The sequence below is a fragment of the Capra hircus genome, chromosome 17, assembly GCF_001704415.2.
Source record: "Capra hircus breed San Clemente chromosome 17, ASM170441v1, whole genome shotgun sequence".
Taxonomy (NCBI): Eukaryota; Metazoa; Chordata; class Mammalia; order Artiodactyla; family Bovidae; genus Capra; species Capra hircus.
Window position 1 is genome coordinate 59,563,030 of NC_030824.1, and position 24,771 is coordinate 59,587,800.

Here is a 24,771-nt window from a genome sequence, read left to right on the forward strand (position 1 = left end):
TTTCTTTTCAGAGAAGCATATAAATGTTTACTTGTCCTTCAACTGATGTATTTCCAATAACTTTTTTTGCAATAATTTTAACTTTTTGTATTTTAACCAGGCAAAAGCCACAGCATTTTGAAGTCAATAACCCTACAGAAGAGTTGTTCTGAGCAAGAAGTAATTTTATTCCATTTATCAAACAGAACCTTAGCTACCAAGAACACGTGACAAACTACTCAGTGAGAAACTATTTCATTACTTGTACGTGTGTATAAGACACTGGCTATCACGAAGCTTGGGCTTTTTAAATTTGGGGGATTGGAGAGAATCATTTTAATTTATATGTAATATAGTTACTTTTTCAAATAAAGTATTTTTCTACCTTCAAATAGATTATTTAGCATTCTAGTTTCTTTATAATTCTAAAATGCTTTATAAGTTTCTTTTATGATGCTTTATGACTACTGATGTGTTTGGCCTAAATTTATCCTATTATGCTACTAAAATGAATGCTTCTATTTAAAATGTTTAATGAATCAAATTAATTCAACTTGAAAAAAATGACTTATGAACAAATTTTATCTTGATCAAGTCTATTTTCAGTGTAAATATCACCTCAGAATTTGGGGCTGACCTAGAAAATAAGTTTTTTTTACAATAGCATTTTAAAATTTAAAACAGTTAATTTCTTGAGAACGTATATGTAAATCACATTTTAAAATTTACCAAAGGACTCTTTTCAAAGTCAATTCTGTAGTTAAATATTTTCATTATACAAATAATCACCTCTTATCTACACATACACACATACACACACAAGTTCACTTATGTATTGTGCTGTACAATGAAATAGAGACATTTTCATGGTGGAGCTTAAGGCTTCTCTCTTTTTGAGTCCATGGTATTTTCACACAAAAAATGTCAAAGAAGAAGACAATTGAGAATACCAAATGTATATGCCAAATTTGGGGATCTCCTTTCTTTGATTGTACAAAATGACCAATTCTGGACATGTAACTAAGAAATACTTATGACAATGATATCATATAACTGTAGTAGATTGAAACATATTGACCTTCTGGAAAAATTTACAATATCAAAAAAGGAATTAATGAGATGATGTGATAGAAAATAAAAAATTAACAATTTTATTCATAATTATGAATTACAGACTTTTCCTGTCTCCTCACAATTCACCAATAAGAATTCTCTGATAGAAATCTTAAGCATAGAACTTAAGGATAAAACCTTCAAATTCCATTCTATAAATACTAGAAAATAAGTTTAACTGGCAAATTACAATACTCTGCAAAGGGCTCCTCACTGAAAGTCAATATTCAGATTACGTATAAAGAAAAAAACTATATAAAGATGTATAATTAATGACACCAAAGATTTTAATACTTTGGGAAGCCCTGGAGATGTTACTAGGTGCTATTTGTTTAGTGTCTACCCAGGCTTAGAGTGACATCGCCAGGACGGCCATGTGTCTGGGCACTCTTGTGAGTCAGCATTCTCTACTGTCCATTCCATGAAGATGCTTGGTTGACTAGGCTGAATTGTGCTGAGGTGTCCTAATGGTCTTATATTCACATATGAAGCAACTGGGAACTTGCCCTCAGGTGCTCCCTGTTCTGGTTTCGGCGGTGCTGCTTCCCCACACCCCTCCACGTACCTTTCCTTTCAGCTGTCTCAGCCCTGGTCAGGTAGTAGTAGAAGTGATCCAGCTTGTCGGGCTGCTCTTCCAGGGGTCTCTGTGCCCAGGACAGGGATCGGACCCTCGCAGCCTCCCTCAGGGCACCCCACTTCTCTGTCAGAGCGAAGAACTCGGTAAAGGATTTATGATAACCATCCCGCAGCATCTCCACACAGACGTTCTTCGTGTACGAGTTCCGGTAACTGGGAATAAGAATCAGAACACTGAACTCGTTATTTTAATCCTTCAAATCGTTTCATTTTTTTGATCCTATAATAATTAAAGGTTGGATCATGCTGCCTTTTTTTTTTTCTCAGTGAAAGGGCTGAAAGCTATCTTGACCTCAAACACTTATAATTGAACAACTCCAGTTTAATGAAAGATGCCAAGAGCTATCTAAATATAGTAATTTTAGGGAAATTACATTATAAATATATCAGTTCCAGAGCTGAGCTCCCTTTGATAAGGACCAATAAGCTAGCTGACGGGTGTCTCAGTCCATTTGGGCTGATGTAGCAGAGAATGCAGTCCATAGGGTCACAAAGAGTCAGACACGACTGAGCAACTCAACAGCAGAATACCACTAACTGAGTAGCTTGTAAACAACTGAACTTTATTGCTCACAGTTCTGGAGGCCAGAAGTCTAAGACCAAGGCTCTAGGAAGGTTGCCCCTCCTGGTTCATAGCCTGAACTTTCTAGTTGTGTCCTCATATAATGTAAGAAGCTAGAGCACTCTCTGGAGCCTCTTTTATAAGAGCACTAATCCTATTCATGGAGCTATTTCAAATCCTGAAAGATGATGCTGTGAAAGTGCTGCACTCAATATGCCAGCAAATTTGGAAAACTCAGCAGTGGCCACAGGACTGGAAAAGGTCAGTTTTCATTCCAATCCCAAAGAAAGGCAATGCCAAAGAATGCTCCAACTACTGCACAATTGCACTCATCTCACACACTAGCAAAGTATTGCTGAAAATTCTCCAAGCCAGGCTTCAGCAATATGCGAACCGTGAACTTCCAGATGTTCAAGCTGCTTTTAGAAAAGGCAGAGGATCAAACTGCCAACATCTGCTGGATCATGGAAAAAGCAAGAGAGTTCCAGAAAAACATCTATTTCTGCTTTATTGACTATGCCAAAGCCTTTGACTGTGTGGATCACAATCAACTGTGGAAAATTCTGAAAGAGATGGGAATACCAGACCACCTAACCTGCCTCTTGAGAAACCTATATGCAGGTCAGGAAGCAACAGTTAGAGCTGGACATGGAACAACAGACTGGTTCTAAATAGGAAAAGGAGTACATCAAGGCTGTATATTGTCACCCTGTTATTTAACTTCTATGCAGAGCACATCATGAGAAATGCTGGGCTGGAAGAAGCACAAGCTGGAATCAAGATTGCTGGGAGAAATATCAATAACCTCAGATATGCAGATGACACCACCTTTATGGCAGAAAGTGAAGAGGAGCTACAAAGCCTCTTGATGAAAGTGAAAGAGGAGAGTGAAAAAGTTGGCTTAAAGCTCAAAATTCAGAAAACGAAGATCATGGCATCTGGTCCCATCACTTCATGGGAAATAGATGGGGAAACAGTGGAAACAGTGTCAGACTTTATTTTTTGGGGCTCCAAAATCACTGCAGATGGTGACTGCAGCCATGAAATTAGAAGATGCTTACTCCTTGGAAGGAAAGTTATGACCAACCTAGATAGCATATTCAAAAGCAGAGACATTACTTTGCCGACTAAGGTGCATCTAGTCAAGGCCATGGTTTTTCCAGTGGTCATGTATGGATGTGAGAGTTGGACTGTGAAGAAAGGTGAGCACTGAAGAATTGATGCTTTTGAACTGTGGTGTTGGAGAAGACTCTTGAGAGTCCCTTGGACTGCAAGGAGATCCAACCAGTCCATTCTGAAGGAGATCAGCCCTGGGATTTCTTTGGAGGGAATGATGCTAAAGCTGAAACTCCAGTACTTTGGCCACCTCATGCGAACAGTTGACTCGCTGGAAAAGACTCTGATGCTGGGAGGGATTTGGGGCAGGAGGAAAAGGGGATGACAGAGGATGAGATGGCTTGATGGCATCATGGACTCGATGTACGTGAGTCTGAGTGAACTCCAGGAGTTGGTGATGGACAGGGAGGCCTGGCATGCTGAGATTCATGGGGTTGCAGAGTTGGACACAACTGAGCAACTGAACTGACTAACTGAATCCTATTCATGAGTGCCCCACCCTCATGACCTAATCACTTTCTAAAAACCCCATCTACCTACATTTCCAGGGAATGGGATTTCAATATATGAATTTTAGGAACACAACATTCAGACCATAGCAATTGACAATAACCAAAAATACTTAATAAGTTACCCTCCCACCCAAACAACACAAAAAGCCAGTAAGGCAAACAAAATTTAAATGTGTCACTGAATATCAAAACAAAGCTCTATTAAGTGGCTTCCCTGTATGTTATGAAGGTTCATTCATTCATTCATTTATGCAGAAAGAGTTTATGGATATCTCTTGCTAAATATATTTTAAAAATTATTTTCAGTTAGGATTAAGTTAATGACGTGTTAGATTACTACTTCACTTCTAACAATAATAAATCATATGCAAAGAGATAAAATGACAATTGAAAGTTGTTGTTGTTATTTTTCAGTCACTCAGTCGCGTCTGACACTTTGCAACCCCATGAACTGCAGCACTCCAGGCTTCCCTGTCCCTCACCGTCTCATGTCCATTGAATCAGTGATCCCATCCAATCATCTTGTCCTCTGTTGTCGTCTTTTCCTCCTGCCTTTAATCTTTCCCAGCATCAGGGTCTTTTCTAATGAGTCAGCTCTTTGCATTAGATGGCCAAAGTATTGGAGTTTCAGCTTCATCATCAGTCCTTCCAATGAATATTCAGGGTTGATTTCCTTTAGGATTGACTGGTCTCATCTCCTTGTAGATCAAATACACTATTCAAACAGTTGAATAGTGTATTTATTTATTCAATCAATAGCTATTGAGTTTCCTATTAAGTGCTAGGCACTGTTCTAGATCAAATAGAGTCAATACCCTTGTGAGGTATATATTCTAGTGGAAGAACACAACCAACAAATAAGTAAACAAATCATAAATAATTTCAGAGCATGAACACTGTTATATAGGAAATAAAGAGTTATGGAATAATAGCTGTGTGATGGCTATTAATCTATTAAGCAAGTAATCAGAGGCCAAATGATATCACTTTTTACTAATTATTTTACATTTTTAAATAGGGGACAATTAAATATTTAGAACTGACAAGATGTGATATTACTATCAATAAACATTTCAGTGTGGAGTGGTTACAGTCTAGAATTAAAACCCCTGAGGTTCAGGCCATTTCTTCCTAACTTTTCTGGACTTCACTTCTTCTTATCTGTGAAATGTATATATTAATCTTTGCTATACCTATATCACAGGATTCTTCTAAGAACCAAGCAAAAGTATGTACGTGAAGATTCTCTGAGAAACATGATGAAGTCCAGCAACAGACTCACGCTATAGAGTTTAAAAAGCAAACAAAACAAAAATGCCCAGGTGCCATACACCCAGAATTTTTTACTCAGTGGATCAGCTTTGCTCTAGAACTAAATACATACAGTGATAAGGAAGGGAGTAGGAAGAGGGAAGTTAAAAAAAGGGGAGGGCAGAACCCATACTGTGGAGACTTCAGAGCACAGTAATAGTTTGGACTCCAAGCTAAGAGTGGGATAGAGTCATAGAAGTGTTTGAGTCTGGGAAATGACTCAGTGAGATTGTACTCAGTTCAGTTCACTCACTCAGTCGTGTCCGACTCTTTGTGACCCCATGAACTGCAGCACACCAGGCCTCCCTGTCCATCACCAACTCCCAGAGTCCACCCAAACCCATGTCCATTGAGGCAGTGATGCCATCCAACCATCTCATCCTCTGTTGTCCCCTTCTCCTCCTGCCCACAATCCCTCCCAGTATCAGGGTCTTTTCCAACGAGTCAGTTCTTTACATCTGGTGGCCAAAGTACTGGAGCTTCAGCTTTAGCATCAGTCCTTCCAATGATGATCTCCTTTAGGATGGACTGGTTGGATCTCCTTGCAGTCCAAGGGACTCTTAGGAGTCTTCTCCAACACCACAGTTCAAAAGCATCAATTCTTTGGTGCTCAGCTTTCTGCATTGGGTTGGCCAAAAATTATTCTGAGTTTTTCTATAAGCTGCATGGAAAAACTCAAACAAACATTTTAGCCAACCGAATATATTAGAAAAATTACTTGGAAGTGGATTCGCAACTGAATTGCAATCCTCCTCAACCTAATGGCCAATGCAAGGCACCTACTCTTACAGGACTAGTCCATAAAGAGAGTAAGGAAACCACATTCCCAGGTCCACAAGTCAAAGGCCACCATCTTGTCAAAACGATGACCAAAATATTTGAAATGGAGAAGAGAGAAGCAAGCACAGATTTTTGCTTCTGCCCTCTGGCCGACAGTGTGGAGAAGGAAAGCGTGAGATGTAAGGTGAATCAGGTTGTGTCTCTCCCTCCCCTCCCCACCGCCCCAACACAGGGCATGGAAAGGCAGCAAAAGTCACTGCAGAGAGCTTCTGATTAAAAGAAAACCCAAACAGCCTGCATGATGTCCCATGGCCCCTGGACAGTATGGGTCAAAGACTGTGAATTGTCTGGTGACCTCCGTGTGTGACATCAAAGTTAATGGGAAGAGAGGGCTGGGATGTCTGCCCTCTGTCACTGGCTCTAGCAAGGGCGTGTGTGCTAAAAGGCTGTCAGATGTGCTGCCCACCTGGGACTGAATGGGGACACAGCTGTAACTCTGCGAGTAAGCAGCACTGGGGTGCTCCTGAAAGAGGCAGGTCAGCATATTTCAAGAGCTGACTGGAAAGGATGAATCAAGCGCATCAGTGACAGAGCCCTGGTTAGGAACCCATTCAGTTTCAAGGAAGAGAAAACCTGGCTCATGGTGCTTTCAAAACTAGAAGTTTGTACTGCTCACAGCACAAGATGCCAAAGGTAGGCAGCTGTTAGCCTTGGTTCCGTGGCCTGGCGAGTTCAATAATCTCTTCTCCTGGATTATTTCCTGCCTGTCCCTGGTCACTGGAGGGCTGCCCCAATGCAGACATCAAGTCCACCTTCCAGCCAAGAGGAAATGGGATAGGCGGGTGACATCAGCTGTGTCTTTCTCTATTACTGGGAATATTTTTATTCCTGCAACTACTATTGGAATTCCACTTTGTTCCCTTGGTGAGAACTGTGTCATGTGGCCATCCCTGGCTGCAACCACTAGAAAAACAAATATCCTGCCTGTTTGGAGGCACACTGTTGCCTCAAACGAAACTGGAATTGGGTTAGTAAAGAGGAGAAATGGATACCAGGCAAGTTTAGAGTCTATCACAAGGTCCTAGATCAAGATCTGGGAGTAAATGCTGACAAACCCCCCCTCCTGAGCTTGCCAGATAAACCTGGGCAGGATACCCAGTAAAATCTGAATATCAGATAAACCACAAATGGTTTTTTGTATTAGTGTATCCCGAATATTGCATGGGAATACTTATACCAAAAATAGTTTCAGTTTTTTGAAATTTGAAGTGCATGTTGTATTTTTATTTGCTAAACCTAGTAACCCTGTTTCTTCCTACCTGGCATCAGTGCTGTGTTCTTGGTACCACTGTTGTGCTGTTTCTATATAGGAGTACAGGGTGATGGGAAGGAGTGTAAGAATCTGAATAGCCTGAGAAATCACTGAATTGGACTGTACCGAAGAGGGACGAGGTCAGATTTTTACATTAGGGAGAATCAAGGCTTAGGACCAGGACTTAAAATTAGTTATTAAAAAAAAAAAGGCATTCAACTTAGCATCCTTGAGCTTGTGACTCTGAAATTCACACTAGGTCCAAGAGAATGGCTGGGAGGAGGGTAGAACCGGGAGCAGGGAGAAGAGGCAGGAGACACTGGTGTTCATGGACAGAGTGACCATGGGACTAACTGAAGTTGAGGCAGGGGAACACACAGAAGTAAGTGGATTTGATACATATTCAGGATATAAAAATACTGACTACTTGGTGACTGAGTGGATGTTAGGGTTGATGGAAAGAGAAGAGCTACGATGGCAATAAGATTTTGGGGGTGGGCAGTTGGTAATTTACTAAAGCGTATGCATGTGTGCTAAGCTGCTTCAGTATTGTCCAGCACTTTGTGACCCCATGGACTATAACCCACCAAGCTTCTCTGTCCATGGGGATTCTTCAGGCAAGAATACTGGAGCGGGTTGCCATGCCATCTTCAGGTCTTCGCAACCCAGGGATCGAGTCCATGCCTCTTACGTCTCCTGCAGGGTGGTTCATTACCCCTCGCGCCACCTGGGAAGCCCAATTTGCTAAAGAGGAGAACACAAAAGGATGACTAGGTTTGGGGAAGGGTAACAAGCGTGGGTTCGGATAACTTGAGTTTGAGGAACCTGAAGCGGACATCCAAGAGGTACCCAAAAGATAGTCTGGGGGATGGTGAGGAAGTCTGAGAGGTCAGGGGGCTGGAAATCCAGCCTTGCTTCAAACAAGCACTGACGCATAGAGAATAAGTTTATGGTTATCAAAAAGAGAAGGTGGGGGGATAAATTAGGAGTTTGGGATTAATAGATACGCACTGCTGCGTATAAAACAGATCAGCAACAGGGACCTACTGTGTGGCACAGGGAACTACATTCAACACCTTGTGATAACATAATGAAAAAGGATCTGAAAAAGAATATATATATGTGTGTGTGTGTGTGTATAAATTATGAATAAAAATTAGATCATCGATTTAAAACAGTGGTCCCGAACCCTTCTGGCACTAGGGATGATCAGTTTTGTGGAAGACAATTTTTCCATAGACCAGGGGGATACAAGGGAGGGATGGGGAACGGCTATAAATACAGATGGAGCCTCGCTTGCTCGTTCACTTGCCTCCCACTTCCTGCTGTGTGGCCCAGTTCCTAACAGGCCACAGACTGGGACTAGTTCCTGGCCCAGGGGTTGGGGATCCCTGATATAAACAGTAGAAACAAACTGTCAGGAGGCCATCTCAGTGCTCGTCCCAGCCAGGACAGAAACGCAGAACATCACTCCTTGAGGGTGCTTGGGTTGGATTTGGTCCGCTCAGCATCTAGCTCCACATCTGCAGTACTCTGAAGTATTTTTGGAAGTGGCACATCGTGTGTCATCTTGGTGGGACCTGATTTCAAAGACTCCCTCCCACATTAAGCCACTGGTCTCTCTCCCAGCATTCTGAATCTTGAAGCAAGAGACACAAAGAGGTAGAAGGTTTTCGGAGTTCAGTCCACCTGGCAGCCACATCCTGACAAGAGTTGAAAGTGGTTCTGGCTACCTAGATCCTTCCAAGTGTCTCATGTCTTTTCCTTTTCTTCTGAGCCAGGTTTTCTCCTAAATTCAGCTAGTTACCAAATATCTTTCTAATAAAATCATTTCCACTCTACTTAGTCAGACTCTGTCTCTGCGCCTGTGACCAAAGAACGTGAACTGATTCAGAAGGGATTGTCTTGGTACCCAAGACAGCTCTAAACATCCATGATATATAACCGGTATCAATTTTTAAAATTTTTAGTACATTTTTTAAAAAGACCATTCTTTGCAAAAAAATTTCAAATAGAATGTATTTAGAAAGCATACATGACTATTCCGACCTCAACTCAATTTTACACACACATTTGTGTACACATACACACATACATGTATGACGTTCTTAAAGCCTCATTACTAATATTTTAGAACCAGAAAGAGCAATTAATGCTTTACTAAATAGGTTCCTATTTAAACATTCACAGTTAATGCATAACATTTCTTTTAAACAGAATAATTTTTAATTTTTAAAATGAATCTGCTATCTGAAAATAAAAATGCATGTCAATTTCTACTATTATATGTGAATTTGTCAGGTTTTACATTTCCTAACAGGCAAAGTTTACTTGATTTACAAAAAGGAATTTTAAAAAATGCAAACAGAAACATAAAGAGAATTCAAATTCACTATTTTACTTCTTTCATTTGGACATGAAGTTATTAGTCTTTGGTTTTATTTATATATTACAACAAATACTTATCTAAATTAGAATATGCCCTTTTTCAGCATCAGAATAAGAAAAATCTCACTGACCTGAAGTCACCCTGATGGATGAAAACTGAGAATTCTGGTAAAATTTCTGGAAAGTTTCAATATTACGGAATTTGAGGAGAGTCCTCTTGACAGAAAAGAGGCCATTCATAGAAACAGAAGTTGTAACATTCACAGATATGCTGAACATCTAAACTCTATATCCTAAGGAAGATCTTTGCCACTGCAGGTACTTAAGGCGTAACCGGGCTAAGGGATGCAGCTGGAGAAAAGTGGTTTTAAAAATGGAATTAAGTGGTCATGCATTTCATATGGTTTTTTATTACTATTTAAATGCATTATTCAATGGAGATTCTAAATATTTTGAATTTACAACAAAATTTCCCTTTATGGGAGGGGGTGGGAGGAAGCCCAAGAGGGAGGAGATATATGTAAACATACTGCTGATTTGTTTCACTGTTCAGCAGAAACTAGCACATTATAAAGCAATTATACTCCATAAAAAAAGAATCTATATACTGGAAGAAAGTAAACCTGAACAATCCAACACAATTCTATAGCAGCTGAATGTGCGAAGATGCTGGGAAATGGAGAGCTTTCTATTAAAGGGCCACGGAGATATTATATCATTTTTAAATTCTGCCTTAAACCATTTTGAATAGCTACTATTCACAGAGCATGTACTATGTGTGAGACATCATTTCTAAATCACACGATAACTCTAAAAATACGACTTCCATTTTTACAGATAAAGAAACCCTCTTCAGTGAGGTTTTGGTTTGCCCAAAGTCATACATGATAATAACTGGCTGGGGTGGCTTTCATAATCAGGTTTCTCTGATTACAAATTCTGAATTTTTTTCACTTTATCACATTGCCCCCGATTATATCAAATAATGTTAATTTTCTTTTTCTCTTCCTCCTTCACACATTTTTTTTGTTACCTGTATGGATTGTTGAGAAATTTGACATCATTATACAATTATGATGTGACTCCAGTTAGAAAGCCATTGTCTTTTGGGAGTAACATATACACACTACAATATATAGAATAAACAACAAGGACCTACTCTATAACACAAGGAACTAAACTCGATAATATGTAATAACCTATATGGGAAAAGACAATGAAACAAAACAAACATGTATATATATATATATGCATGTGTGTGTGCGTGTGAGTTACTTTGCTGTACACCTGAAACTAACACAACACTGTAAATCAAATATACTTCAGTTAAAAAAAAGGAAGAAAGAAAGCCATCTTCTTTATCCGTGTTAATGAATGTTTGTGCTGGATTGGGGTAAAACACGGCTGTCACTTTGTGACTCTTTCAGAGAGAGAATCCCTTTCCTTCAAACAAGGCAGCAGACAATCAGTAGCATCCAGGCAAAGCAAACTGAATAGACGTGATCCCCACACAGAGATGTAAAGTCTAACCGGGTAACACTGACAGACACATAAGACAAACGTATAAAAGGATGAAACTGGATGAGTATGAAAAACACAAATGAGCAGAATGCCAATTTATCATCTTCACTTTGTACTTACAAGTATTCATACTAGCCATTAGATAGATTTTCAAAATTAAAATGCATTATCAACTATTCTATGATTAATGTAATTCAACATTTTCATAAGTCAAACTGAAATACTGAACCAAAGTGATGCTTCACATTCAGTAAAATATTTCAAAAGCAGTTCAATAAGCTCAATACTCTAAAACAAGATCATAAAATTTTTACTTAGTATGACAAAGATAAACTCAAAAGATATGTTATATCTAATCAAAAGGCAGTATAATACTTTTATTCCACTCAGTTAATATTTATAAGTCACTATTGGGTTATCTATGTGTCAGTAATAACAGTCTTAAATTCGTATTGTAGGGATAAATGTTATTAGAATCACCTACGGGATAATTACATTGACTCAAATTAATACTTAAATAGCTTCAGTTAATATAATTTCTGTGGAATAAAGTGAGTCACCAATCTTGCCCATACTTTTCAGTGAAGGTAGATATTATGTATAATTAGAAGGAGGAACAAATCTGTTTCTTGACTCACACACACACACTGGTAAGAATCATATGTTATATAGGCATGTTTTATAGTTTTTTTTGTGTGTGAAAAGGATACTTCTAAAATGCTAAAACAAGGGTATAGCATTTCTTTAGTCATGTAAATATATAAAGACAGAGGAGGTAGAAAGAAAAAATTATGTTTGAAATGATTTTAGTTTAAAAGCATACAGAATGCTTTTACAATGAAAACTGACAGCATTTTTCTTAATGCTGCACATGTAGGATTTTAACAATTATTAGAGTTGAGTAATATGGATTACAAATATATGGCTATCACTCATATATAATTTTGCACAATAAACTATTGGAGTTGAGAATTTTTTTAGGACTTCTAATTTATTTTCTATATACTTCAAAATACAGCAAGAGAAAAAGTTTCAATATAAAAAAAGACTCTTTTAAATTTCAAGGATTTCCAATGAGTTGACTGGTCTCTGGGGGCATCTACTGGAAATTTTGCAAACTGCAGTCATGTCATGTAAATTTGATAACTTTCATTATCCATTTTAATACAGATATTATTTTAATTGATATGCAAATAAGGTGACACTCAAAGAAGATAAATGTAAAGTTATGCATGGCATTCTATCTCATCCATCTGGTAACAGCAAAACATGTAGCTGTCTATGGGATCAGTTAACAAATACTCAACTGTTAAAAATGTAAATAGGGCAGGTGGCATATCACACATTCACGGTTTTCAAACCATTCCATTTTTAAGCTTTGAAAAACTAAAAACATATTCTAGAGAGAAACATACTTATTAAGGCATTTTTATTAATCCAAATTAAATGTATGTTAAGGGCACTTTTAAAATTATGATGATTTCTCTAAAACATATTCATTTTCTGTCTCCATATATCCATTAATCACAAACAACCTGGTAATCACTGCTTATATTCCATACAACTGAATTTGACTGTATTAATACATATGTTACTGTCTCAAAAAGTAGAATTTGTTATGCTTGGAACAAAAGAATCTATTGTTATAATTACTATTACAATTATTCTTAGTTATAAATATTATTATTAATTTCCCCCACATATTTTTGGAGAACTTCTTTAAGGAAAATGAACATATGATGAACATAATATAATCACTTCAGCTTATGTATACCTTTAACATATATTTAAAATAAGCCAAATAACTCATAATATAATTACAGCTGTGACTAATCTTGCAATAGGAATTCTAACATCACAGCCATTAAACAATCTTGGTTTTCTTTGTAAAATAGATTGGTTGTATTTAAGAGAAAAATTTTAAAATAATTATGAAAGTGTATCTATTGTGCTATACTTAATTGGACTATAATACATTTTTATTGCTATAATTTTATATAAAGACTGAAAAATATTTAACGTTTTGGCTTCATTCCAAAGAAATATCACTAATGCAGGTATAAGTTTATAGTTTCTGGAAATTTCACTAGAATTATTAGCCAAATAAATGTGTTATCATCTTTAATTGTATAAACTGAAAAAACTAATCACCATAAAATGTTAGTAAAAGGCAGAATATAAGTTATTAATATAGCAGGACTTTTGTTTCAGTTCAGATTTTGATTCATTTTATAGCTGGTGGTACTTGATAATTGAAAAAAATAAATTCCAACCTCAAAGGTTATGGAACAGAATTTTTTGTGATTTTCTAAACAATTCTATTTGCTAAACTGAATCTTTAGAGGAAACTGTTACATACACAAGTTTTGCTTGGATTTTTGGAAAATACAAATTTTCATCTATTAATAATCAAAGTTAGCACAGTTGGATTTTCAACATTTTAAAAGTATATGCACATTGAAAAATTCCATTTGGGAAAAAACTACTTAACCTAAGTTGAACCTTTAATTCTTTTTTAAAAAATGTAATAATAATAGTCAATGGGACTATTACTAATATAATTCTTTCAACAAAAAATAAAATATCAAAAAATTTGATCAGCAAAGAATTCTCTCAACAATAGCACAGTAAGAATTCACTTCGACATGAGTGATTTTTATTTTAGGATATATGGACTGTTTGTGAAGAATGGAACAAAGATGATTTCTCAGTTTCAGTTATGTCACAGCCGGTATTTAGCACAAAAGGCAGTAACTTTTGTAAGATCAATAAATGTTAAACAGTATTTTTGATGATGAGTATTACCCGTTAGCAGAGGAAAACTGGTTTTTCAGCAAACAGTACCGAGTGCAATCCTTAAAATGACTTTAAATGATTTCCTTAATAATACAAAGGTATTTTTTATGTGTATACTCTGTAAGAATGATTTACTCAAATGATTTCCATTCAATCAAATATTTGAAGTACAGAGATTTTCATCAATCAGGAAGGAATAAACTATTCATCAATCAATCAATATAAAATATCACTAAAATATTTATACATGTAGCTGTCACACACATTTTCTTTACCGAAAGATTTTCTTCACCGGAAAAAATCTAAAACCTACCATTTTTAAAGTGTTTCCTTAGCAGTTCAGTGAAAAAACACCCGAAGAAACTGCCTTATGTGAGACTAATCACACACATAATCTTTATACGTGGTTTTATTATTTACAAACCCCTTTAAGAAATTCAGACTTTTTAATGAAACAATGTTTTAAGCCAAAGATCAAACAAGGAAAGATATAAATGAAGGTCATTGTTTAACAAGAATTTTCAGGGAAAATATTTCCAACCCAGAAATATCACACTTGAATCCAAACACCCTGGCTAACCGAGAGGAAATCATACCAAATCTTGTTTTTTCAGTTTACATTGTAACTTTCCACTACAGGAAAACATAATTATATAACCAGTTTATACTGATTATATTGTTATTTATCCAATTAAATATAGGCTTAAAATCAAACCCTAAAAATAATCCTAGCTTTTGTATTAAGCTATGATAAAAAATCTGAATAAGTAATATAATCCTGTCAGATTCTACATCCTATTATAATGGCAATAAGAAAAAGAGGAGAAAAGGAAAAATTAAGCTTCATGCTACAAACAATGGACTATACACATGTGTAAACACGGCATGCTAGTTCAACTCCATATTTGTGTCTAAATTAATATTTGTAATTTTTAAATTAATATAAAACTCCATACAAGAGTCACTTTGTTTTTTTTTTAAACAATTCTGTAATTGCACTTCAAATTTTGTGAAATTCTATTATTTAAGAAATTTTGTCACAGATAATATCACTTAAAACTTTTCTTTGAATTATTCATCTTCATATCTTTATAAATAAAAGAACTATGAATTCTCCACATATATTGAGGGAAACAATCAAACTTTAATAAAGATGGAAAGCTGGAGAATATAAAGACAAAACTTAGTAAAAACAACAAGTTGCATTAAAAAGAAAACTTCATCTCACTATGTTTTTTTTTTTAACTAAAGTATGTCATGCATTTTATCTTTGCAAGAGTTTGACGAGTTTTGCAAGTAAAATTCTGTTTCCTCTACACTTGCTAATAGTCATGAGAATCTGTAGTTTGCACCTTCCCATTAAAAATGTATTGTATTTTTTTGAAATTATTCACCCCGCCTTTTATCCAGATCATGTCTTTGAAAGGAGGAAGTAGATAATAAATGGAATAATTCATGATTTCCCATTAAAAATGAAACTTTCTTTTGCAGAGTTTAGAAAATGAAGTTCTACATAATGTACAAAAGTTGATTAGAACTTTTTTAACCTTTTCAAGAAAAACCTTTCACATTAAACAACTGCATGAGGAGGTTTCTTTGGGAAAAGTAAACCAATCAATTCCTTATACCTGTGACTTTATCAAAATATATTCTAATGTTGTTCCTTCCAAACATATATCCCTTTATAATGTATAAATAGCTATTAAAATGATAGCAAGAAAATAGTGTACATTGGCCTATAAATATGACAAGTATCTAAAAGAAAAATATAACATGTTTAAATTACAAAGGGAAAATTACATGAATTAGAAATGAAAACAAAACATTATCTGTGCTCTTTTCAGCAATGTAATCGCATTAGGATAGTGTGAGGATAAATAACAAAACCTGTATTTCGACTTCTCTTACTATGACATTTCTTCTCGTGAGTTAATATTTTGTCATGAGGAAAAAAAAAAATAGCTTTAAAAAACTTTTCCTTTCAAACTACCCATTGGGCTCTGTTAACTATTCTTTTTCTCTTGTCTTTTTTTTTTTCCAGACAAAAAATAAATGATTTTTAGGCTCATTCCAGCACTATCATTCTTTTTTTCTTGAATAAGAAATCTAGAGTAAATTTAACTGAGGAGAAATGCTAAGTTCTGATTATTTTAGAGCAGCTGGCGACCTCATTATGTCTTCAAAATTTTTTTGTGGAGTAAATTTTTTTCAATAAATATATTTCAATTTTCCCCATATCAAAAAATAAATTAAGAATATATTTTCTCCTTTCAAACTTGAATGCTTAAAAGATAACTTCCATGCTGTAGGTCCTATGAAGAAACCTTTCAGACTGTGGGCTCTTTAACTACTGTTGCAAAGGGTTGTGTATTACAGATATAAACAGTGAAGCCAGGATTTCTTACAAGCTGTACATTCACAGTGGTTAAACTTCCAGAATATATTTTTCATTTTATGCTTAGTAAAAACTGAATTAATAAAAATAAAAAATCAACTGATCATTTTGAAGCTTTGCTCAGACAACATCTATATATAAATATCTTATTTTCCAGAATGTTTCATTCATTTTATTACAGCTATTTCAAACATTTAGAAAATTCCTACTTGTAACTAAGAGCTTAGGGTATATCAAATCAAATATATACATCATAAAGAATATTGGAAGAACAAAAGGAAGTATTTGTGAGAAAATAAAATAGTCTTGAATTCAAACTTTTAAAAAATTATACAAGTTAGACATAAAGTAGGGATTACAACTTCCTTAAGACAGAGAACAACATGCAATTTGTTGCTTTTGTATTTTTACATAATAGAACAAATTCCAACAAAAATAAAGCTTATATAACATTATTTGTATCAAATAAAATAGAATTTGGGCAAAAAAGATGAAATGGGCATACAAATATCAGAGATTAATAAACAGATTATTTTACTGGGAAATATGGCAGCTACAAATAATACTCCTAATAACAATAACTTCAAAATATGTAAAATCAGCCAAAAAAGGCATTTTTTTTCCAGAAAATTATAAAAATAGAGAGGAAAATATTTGACTAACAATTGTCTAACTTGATTGAAATAATAGGCTCAACCTAATAATTAGATTCTGATTGCTTTCTATCCAAGAACTACTACCAACTAGAGAATATATATTTACTTTTCAGACATACATGACATATTTATAAAAATTAATCATGTACTGGCCACACTAAACATTTCATAAACTGATATCACACATGGCACATTCACTGAGCACAAATATATATTCAGTCCCCAATCCTGCATTCTCCCTTGCAAAAAAAAATAAAGCCACACGGAAAAACTATACACTGCAAATGTATAAATATATTTCTAATTTATTCATGGCCAAAAGGGGAAATCACTGTAGAAATTTTCATATATTTAGAACTGAAAGAAAAAAATATTAAACCCTGGGGGAAGAAACCATCATGGTATTCGAAAAGAAATTTATAATTAAGTGCATTTGTTAGGAAATAAGAGTAACATTAGTTAAGAAGCTGGCTTTCAGCTCAGGATCCTAGGAAAAAATTTCTAATACAATAACAATGTCATGAAGTCAAATAAAAGACAGGGAGGGAAGTATTAAAGGCAAATGTATAAATTAGTAAAACAGAAAAAAATGTGATCCACAAAACAAAAAAAAACTTTGATTGTGTGACAAGACAAATTTTGCAACCACTTTATAATTGACAAAAGCAGAAGTCGTCAAAGTATCAGGAAGTAAATAGATACTATATTTTCTAATTATGGTAACTGCTAATTTTTTGTATAGCAAAAGAAAATCATTGTTCAATATTATCATAATTTAGATACAAAATTCCCCCAATAATACTCCCTCATCAAAAAGATCTCATAGCAAACTAAAACTATAATGAATAAGTAGGGTTTATCCCAGAGTTCTAAGAATGGTTCAAAATTAGAAACTCTCTTAACTTTATGATAATCTCAGTAGATGCTAGAAAATTATTTAGTAAAGTTCAAAACTCATTCATGATTAAGAAAAGTGGAAACTAAAAAATGAATTCTTTATCTTGGTAATATGTGTCTATTACAAACCTATAGCATAAAGTTCCTGTTTTGTGACACATTAGAATCATTTCCATTAAAGTTAGGGATTTGAAAAAACGACTGGTGTCATTCCTATTATTTAACACCATGTAGTGTTAACTGGATGTTCTTGCTGACGTGGGACTCAATATTTTAATGATACCAAGTCTCCTAAAATAACATGTAAAATCAAGGCAGTCCTAATAAAAACCTCAATGATATTTCCTGACTCTTGGCAAGATAACTCTAAAATCCATATAAAATGGTTAATGTTCAAGAAAAACCTGATCACTTGGAACAAAGAAGGAGACTGTCAGATATAAAATATATTTAAACTCTATAAATAAAATGAGTTGTGGCACTGATACAAGAAAAGACAAGTCAGGGGAATAGAATATATATGTACATGTGTATGCATACACACATCAAAATCAGTATTTAATAGAAATGACATTTCAATTCTTGGGGACAACTGATCTATTTGCAAATTTTGTTGCGTTTATTTTTTTATACATTAATATTTCTATACATTATTTTTATATAATATAGATGATAGTATACATTATACTACCTTTCTGCATTTAATAGAATATTTAAATAATACACTTAAATCTCAATTTCCCAATCATTTTCCTAACCTTAATATGTGTGATATGTTATATATTAAACCATTATAATTAAGAACTTTCAGGTGCTTAATCACATCAGTTTAAAGCAACTTTGTAGACATTTACTTTGAGCTTCTGAGTTAGGGACTTTTTTTCTTAGATCCCATAACTCTCTCTTGAATTCTCTTTTCTTCCCCCTTGCTGCTGTTGCTGTTCTTTAGCCACTAGTCATGTCCAACTCTTGTGACACCATGGACTGCAGCCCTCCAGGCTCCTCTGTCAATGGGATTTGGCAGGCAAGAATACAGGAGTGGGTTCCCATTTTCGTCTCCAGGAGATTTTCCCAACCCAGGTATAAAATCCATGTCTCTTGCATTAGCAGGCGGATTCCTTACCACTGAGCCACCAGGAAATCCCCTTCATTCCCCTAGCAGTCCCTAAGCTTTTTGGCACCACGGACTGGTTTCATCCAGGTAATTTTCCACGGATGAGAGGGTTATGGTTTTGGGATGATTCGAGTACATTACATTTGTGGTGTACTTTATTTCTGTATTATTATATTGTGATATAAAATATGAAATAATTATACAACTCACCATCACTTGCCACTCACTTCTATGGTTTTGATATGAGTCTGCAAGCAATTGATTTATTATGGTCTCTGTGCAGTCAAAGGTCTCTGCCAATCTGTATTTGCTGCTGCTCTCCAGCACTATCACCACCCCAGCTCCCCTTCAGATCATCAGGCATTAGATTCTCACAAGGAGCATGCAACCTAGACCCCCTGCATGTACAGTTCACAATAGGGTTCTTGTTCCTATAATGTCACCACTAACGTCACCACTAATCCGACAGGAGGCGGAGCTCAGGTAGTAACTGGAGCGATGGGGAGCGGCTGCAAATACATTTAAATGAAGCTTCGCTCAATCCACTGCGGCTCACCTCCTGCTGTGCAGCCCAGTTCCTAAGGGGCCACAGACCAGTACTGGTCCATGGGGTTGGGGACCTCTGCCCTAGACTCTGCAGTGACCATCTGGAGCAGGGATGAAGTATCCAAAAAGACTGCGTAGGAAGAGATGCTTACCAATTCTCATACTATCTGAAACGATTCTTGTTTTGCCCTCAGTTTTGATTAATAGTTTACCTGGGTACAGAATCCTAAGTTAAAATAATTATTCTGCATAAGATATCTATTCTTTTTTTTCTAGAACCAAGTGTTATTACTGACAATTGTGATGGTTGTCTGATCTTTATTTCTTGATGACAACCATTCCTCCAAACCCTGAAAGCTTCTAGTATCCTCTTTATACTTAGTACTCTGAAATTTCATAAAGATATATCCAAGTGGGTTTTTTCTTTTTTTCTTTTTGGTTATTTAATTTCTGGGCTTTTTTGGTAGTCACAGTCCAAAGATCTGTAGGGGTTTTTTTTCCCAATCTAAGATTTCTATGTCTACAAATCTATCCACATCTCTATCTATGTAGTTATTATTTTCCATTCTCTCCATTTTCTCTTCTCTATTTCTCTTGGATAAATATCCTCCACCCAGACTGTTCTGTAGCTCAAGCCTTCTGAAATATTTCTGTATCTTTTGTGTTTTTATTCTGCATGTTAAGAGCTAACCTTATCTTTCTCTTCCATCCTTTCTTTGAGTTTTAAAAAAATATTTCAGCAACTTTTAAAGAATTCTTTTTCTCTGATTTCATAGCAGCAAGTTATATTGAAAGGATGTAAGATTATCTATAATGTCTGTAAGGAAAGAAATGGGAAATCTCCCAAAGTAGTTCTTTTTCTCTACAGGAACTTTGTTTCAGCTCATGTTGAATGTTCTCTTTGTTGATCTTTTACTCTTTTTTGCAATATTTTTTTTTCAAATAATCAGAAGCTATTTGTCTATTCAAAATAATAAAGTTCTAGATTTCTTAACACGGGTAGTGTGTTTGGTTTTCCTCTGTTTGTAGGCTTCATCCTGAGGTAAATGGTTCAGGAGAGCAGAAGCTGGCTGTTCCTTGCACTGAGGCCAAAAGGAAAGGACTTCGCATGGCACACCAGCTTCCCTGGCAGGAGCTCAGACCAACTGATACCTTTTTTGAAGATTTTTTGCATCAACATTCATGAGAAATATTATTACTCTACTATTTTTTTTTAATGTAATGGCTTTTAATGGTATTGGTATCAGGGTTTTTCTGATCTCATAGAATGAGATGAGAAGCATTTTCTCTTTTATTTTCTTGAAGAGTTTGGGCCAAATTGATGGGGTTTTTTATTTTTTGTTTTTCTTAAATGTTAGTATTCACAGTAAAGCCAAATGGGCCTGGAATTTTCTTTGCGGAAAGTTTTTAAACTATTAATTCAATATGTTTAGTGAATCCATTGTCATATCTATTTCTGTTTAAGTGAACTTTGGCAGTGTCTCAAGAAAGTTAGTGGAGAAGACAATGGCAACCCACTCCAGTACTCTTGACTGGAAAATCCCATGGGTGGAGGAGCCTGGTAGGCTGCAGTCCATGGGGTTGCTAAGAGTCGGACACGACTGAGCGACTTCACTTTCACTTTTCACTTTCATGCATTGGAGAAGGAAATGGCAACCCACTCCAGTGTTCTTGCCTGGAGAATCCCTGGGACAGAGGAGCCTAGTGGGCTGCTGTCTACGGGGTCACACAGAGTCAGACACACTGAAAGAAAGTTAACCATTTCTATAAGTTGTTGAGTTTATCAGTATATAGTTTATTTCCTAATGATCATTTTAATATTCACGTAATCTGTAGTGATGTATCCCGTTTCATTTCTGAAATTGGTAAATTGTGTCTTTTTTTCTCTAATCATTATGACTATAGATTGATCAACTTTATTGATCTTTTCAAAGCAGCAGTTTTTAGTTTCGTCAATTTTCTCTACTGTTTTCTGTATTCTGCCCCCATTTTACTACTCTACTCTTTTTTCTATAATTTCAATTTTTTTCTAGTTTTTTTTTAAATGAAAACTTAGGGCAATAACTTTAGATATTTCTATTTTTCTAATATAAACATTTTAATACTATAAACATCCCTTTAAGCTCTGCTTTAGCTGAAAATTTTGATATGTCATTTAAAAAAATTCAGTTCAAAGGATTTTTAAATGCTTTGATTTCTTCTTTGATCCATGGTTTATTCAGAAATACACTGTCTAGTTTCTAAATTTGTGGGGATCTTTCAGAGATCTTCCTGCTGTTATTTCTAATTCCATTGTTGTAAGAGAAAATTTTTAGGATTTAAACCTTTTTAAGTGTATCGAAATTTGTTTTATGGCTCAGAATATCATCACTTCTGAAAAACGTTCCATGTGTACTTGAAAATAACGTGTTTTCTGCTACTGCTTGGTGGAATGTATGTAAATGCTAATTAAGTTTATCAATAGTATTTTTCAGCTCCTCAATATTCTGCTGATTTTTAATCAATCATTGAAAGAGTGGTGTTAAAATCTTCAAGTATAATTGTGGACTTCTCTGTTTTTCCTTTTCTTTCCATCAGCCTTTCGAAGTTCTGTCATAGGAACACAAGCACATTTATGATTATATCTTCTTAATAAATCTAGAGAGGCCTGCCATGAGCTTTCCATGGAGTTGCAAAGAGTGGGACATGACTGGGCGGCTGAACAACTTCTTGATGAACCAACTTCTTTTATCATTATTATCTCTGGTAATTTTCAAACTGCTCTCTTAAAATAGATTTCTGAAAATCTGGGCAATTATCAGTTTTCTTCTTTTCTTTCTCATCATGTTAAGAATTTTCTGTCTTTTGGACTTTTGGGCCATCCTTTCAAACATAGGAAGGACGTTTATTTAGGAATCCATCTTGATCTTGAAGCGGGAAAAAAAACAAAACCCTAAGTTTAACTCTCAAGACAATTCCCTTATTCAGTAATGTATTTCTCTGGTTATTGGGCTGCAGGATAAAGGATTGTTTCAGGCAAGCTTAAGGAGATTTTATGGACATACGAGTCTGGGTTGTAGAATAACTGGGTCCTTATGAGATGACCCTAGAGGGAGGTTCTCAATCCGTAATAGCACTGGCTGTTCAGGAGGAGTCTAGAAATCTGATCTCTGACATATGCCTGATTCATTTTCTTTCTAGCTTACTCACTCTTTCCTCTCTATGAATTATCTTTTCTATCTTACCGTTTGTACTTCTTTATAGCATTAGACTGCCTCGGTCAAACTACTTAACCTCTCCATGCCTTGGTCTCTGAGAGCAGTAGCAACTCTTCACAGGTTTACTGTGAAGCTCTCTTAGACACAGAGCAGCACACAGCATTGATTTGACCTGCCTTATGGATTGCTATCTTCCCTGGCAGCCCAGATGGCAAAGCAGCTGCCTGCAACGCGGGAGACCTCGGGTTTGATCCCTGGGTTGGGAAGATACCCTGGAGAAGGAAATGGCAACCCACTCTGGTACTCTGGCCTGGAAAATCCCATGGACAGAGGAGCCTGGTAGGTTACGGTCCATGGGGTCGCAGAGTCGGACGCGACGGAGCGACTTCACTTTCCTTTCCTTTCCTTAAAACCTAGCTAGGAGATGTAACATTTATGACACGCTGTTTATACACCCATTTCATTGGGTGTGCAAAACTTTATTACATTGCTCCATTTGTCTTATATAAGGTCATGTGATAACCTTCTTTTGGAATTTTATCAGGAAAAAGTTTTTCTCTTTTGAAGAACTGATATGCTTCTTTTCATCAGATAATGAGAACTCTGCAGTCCATCATATCTCCCTTTTGCTCAGTCTGAACAGAAATTCAGAATTAAATTTAATCTTTTTTTCAGAGGAACTATATTAACTCTAGTGGGGAGCATATTTACATACTTCTCCCATACTAGCCTTTCATTTACTGTATGTATCTGACAGCTATGTAAAATAAAACACTAAGTTTCTTCAATCCTCTCTAGAAAGGAAGTTAGCAAGAAATAAAGCATTATCCTATGTAAGTCAAGTCTTGAAGAAGAATGAAAAACTGCTTTCAAAGAACTCTGAGTTTAGAGCAGAGTCCTCTCCATATGGCAATTCACGGCAAGAAAGACATTTTACATTGCAGTTCAGTAAATGTACATGTATATTTCACACATATAGGTACATTATATGAAACAAAATTTAAAAGCATTAATACTCAAAATGTTCTGATTGTTTTATAAATATTCACTCAGTTAATCCTCATAACCATTTCATGAGCCTGGTCCGATAATCATCTGTATTTTTTCCAGATGAGAACACTGAGGCACAGAAATGTTAAGTTACTTGGTCAAAGATGATCAGTTACCTTGTTAGTAAGTGTAAAGCTGGGGTTTGGAGTCCTGAGAGTCTGTTTTCAGACCCCACACCTTATTTCATTACATCTGGCAGAACCTCTCTATGAAAGGCACCCTTTTCTAATTCTATTCTACTATACTCTCTTTCATATTTTAAATGCTGGTTGAAAAGAGTTGGACATGACTGAAGTGACTTAGCACTTAGTGCATGCACACACATGATCGCCAAACTGATGGGTCATAATCACTATCCACTAGTGGATGACAATATTTTATTTTTAATCAAGAAGGAAAAAAAATCCACAAGTACATGGTTATCAATGGCTATGAAGAAAATTCAAGAAGGCACTCTGAACCCTACCATGTGAATGAGGATGGATCAAAGGAGGCCTCACAGAGCAAGGAACAGTTAAGTTGAGGCTGGTAGAGAAGTTTAACAAGTACACAAGGCTTGGGAGAAGGAACAGGCATTTCAGGCAGAGGACATGTGCAAAGGAGCAAAAGATCCCCATTCATCAACTGCCCCAACACCCGTGAGCCAAGCACCATATGAATACTGAGGATGCAGATGTGAGCATAGTTGCCATCATTCCATATGTACCACAAATACACACTATATATATTTATAAACATATTTCTAAACACATACTTCCCAGCTCAGAGTATTTAAAATGATTTTAGACTCATCCCAGTACAAATTCTGAAAGTTTCCAAATAATCTAATTAAAATAATCAAGGAAAAATATCCTCTACAAATGTGTACATTTAATTAAATAGACCAAAAT

At 35.7% G+C, this 24,771-nt stretch overlaps 1 protein-coding gene across 1 annotated transcript in view; it reads right to left on the reverse strand.

Moving 5' to 3' along the window:
• Positions 1–24,771, reverse strand: part of TTC29 (tetratricopeptide repeat domain 29) — a 259,564-nt gene that overhangs the window by 214,365 nt on the left and 20,428 nt on the right. Inside the window, exon 5 of the mRNA XM_005691202.2 lies at positions 1,658–1,881. Coding sequence (XP_005691259.1) covers positions 1,658–1,881 — 224 coding nt within the window. The remainder of the gene's footprint in view (positions 1–1,657; positions 1,882–24,771) is intronic.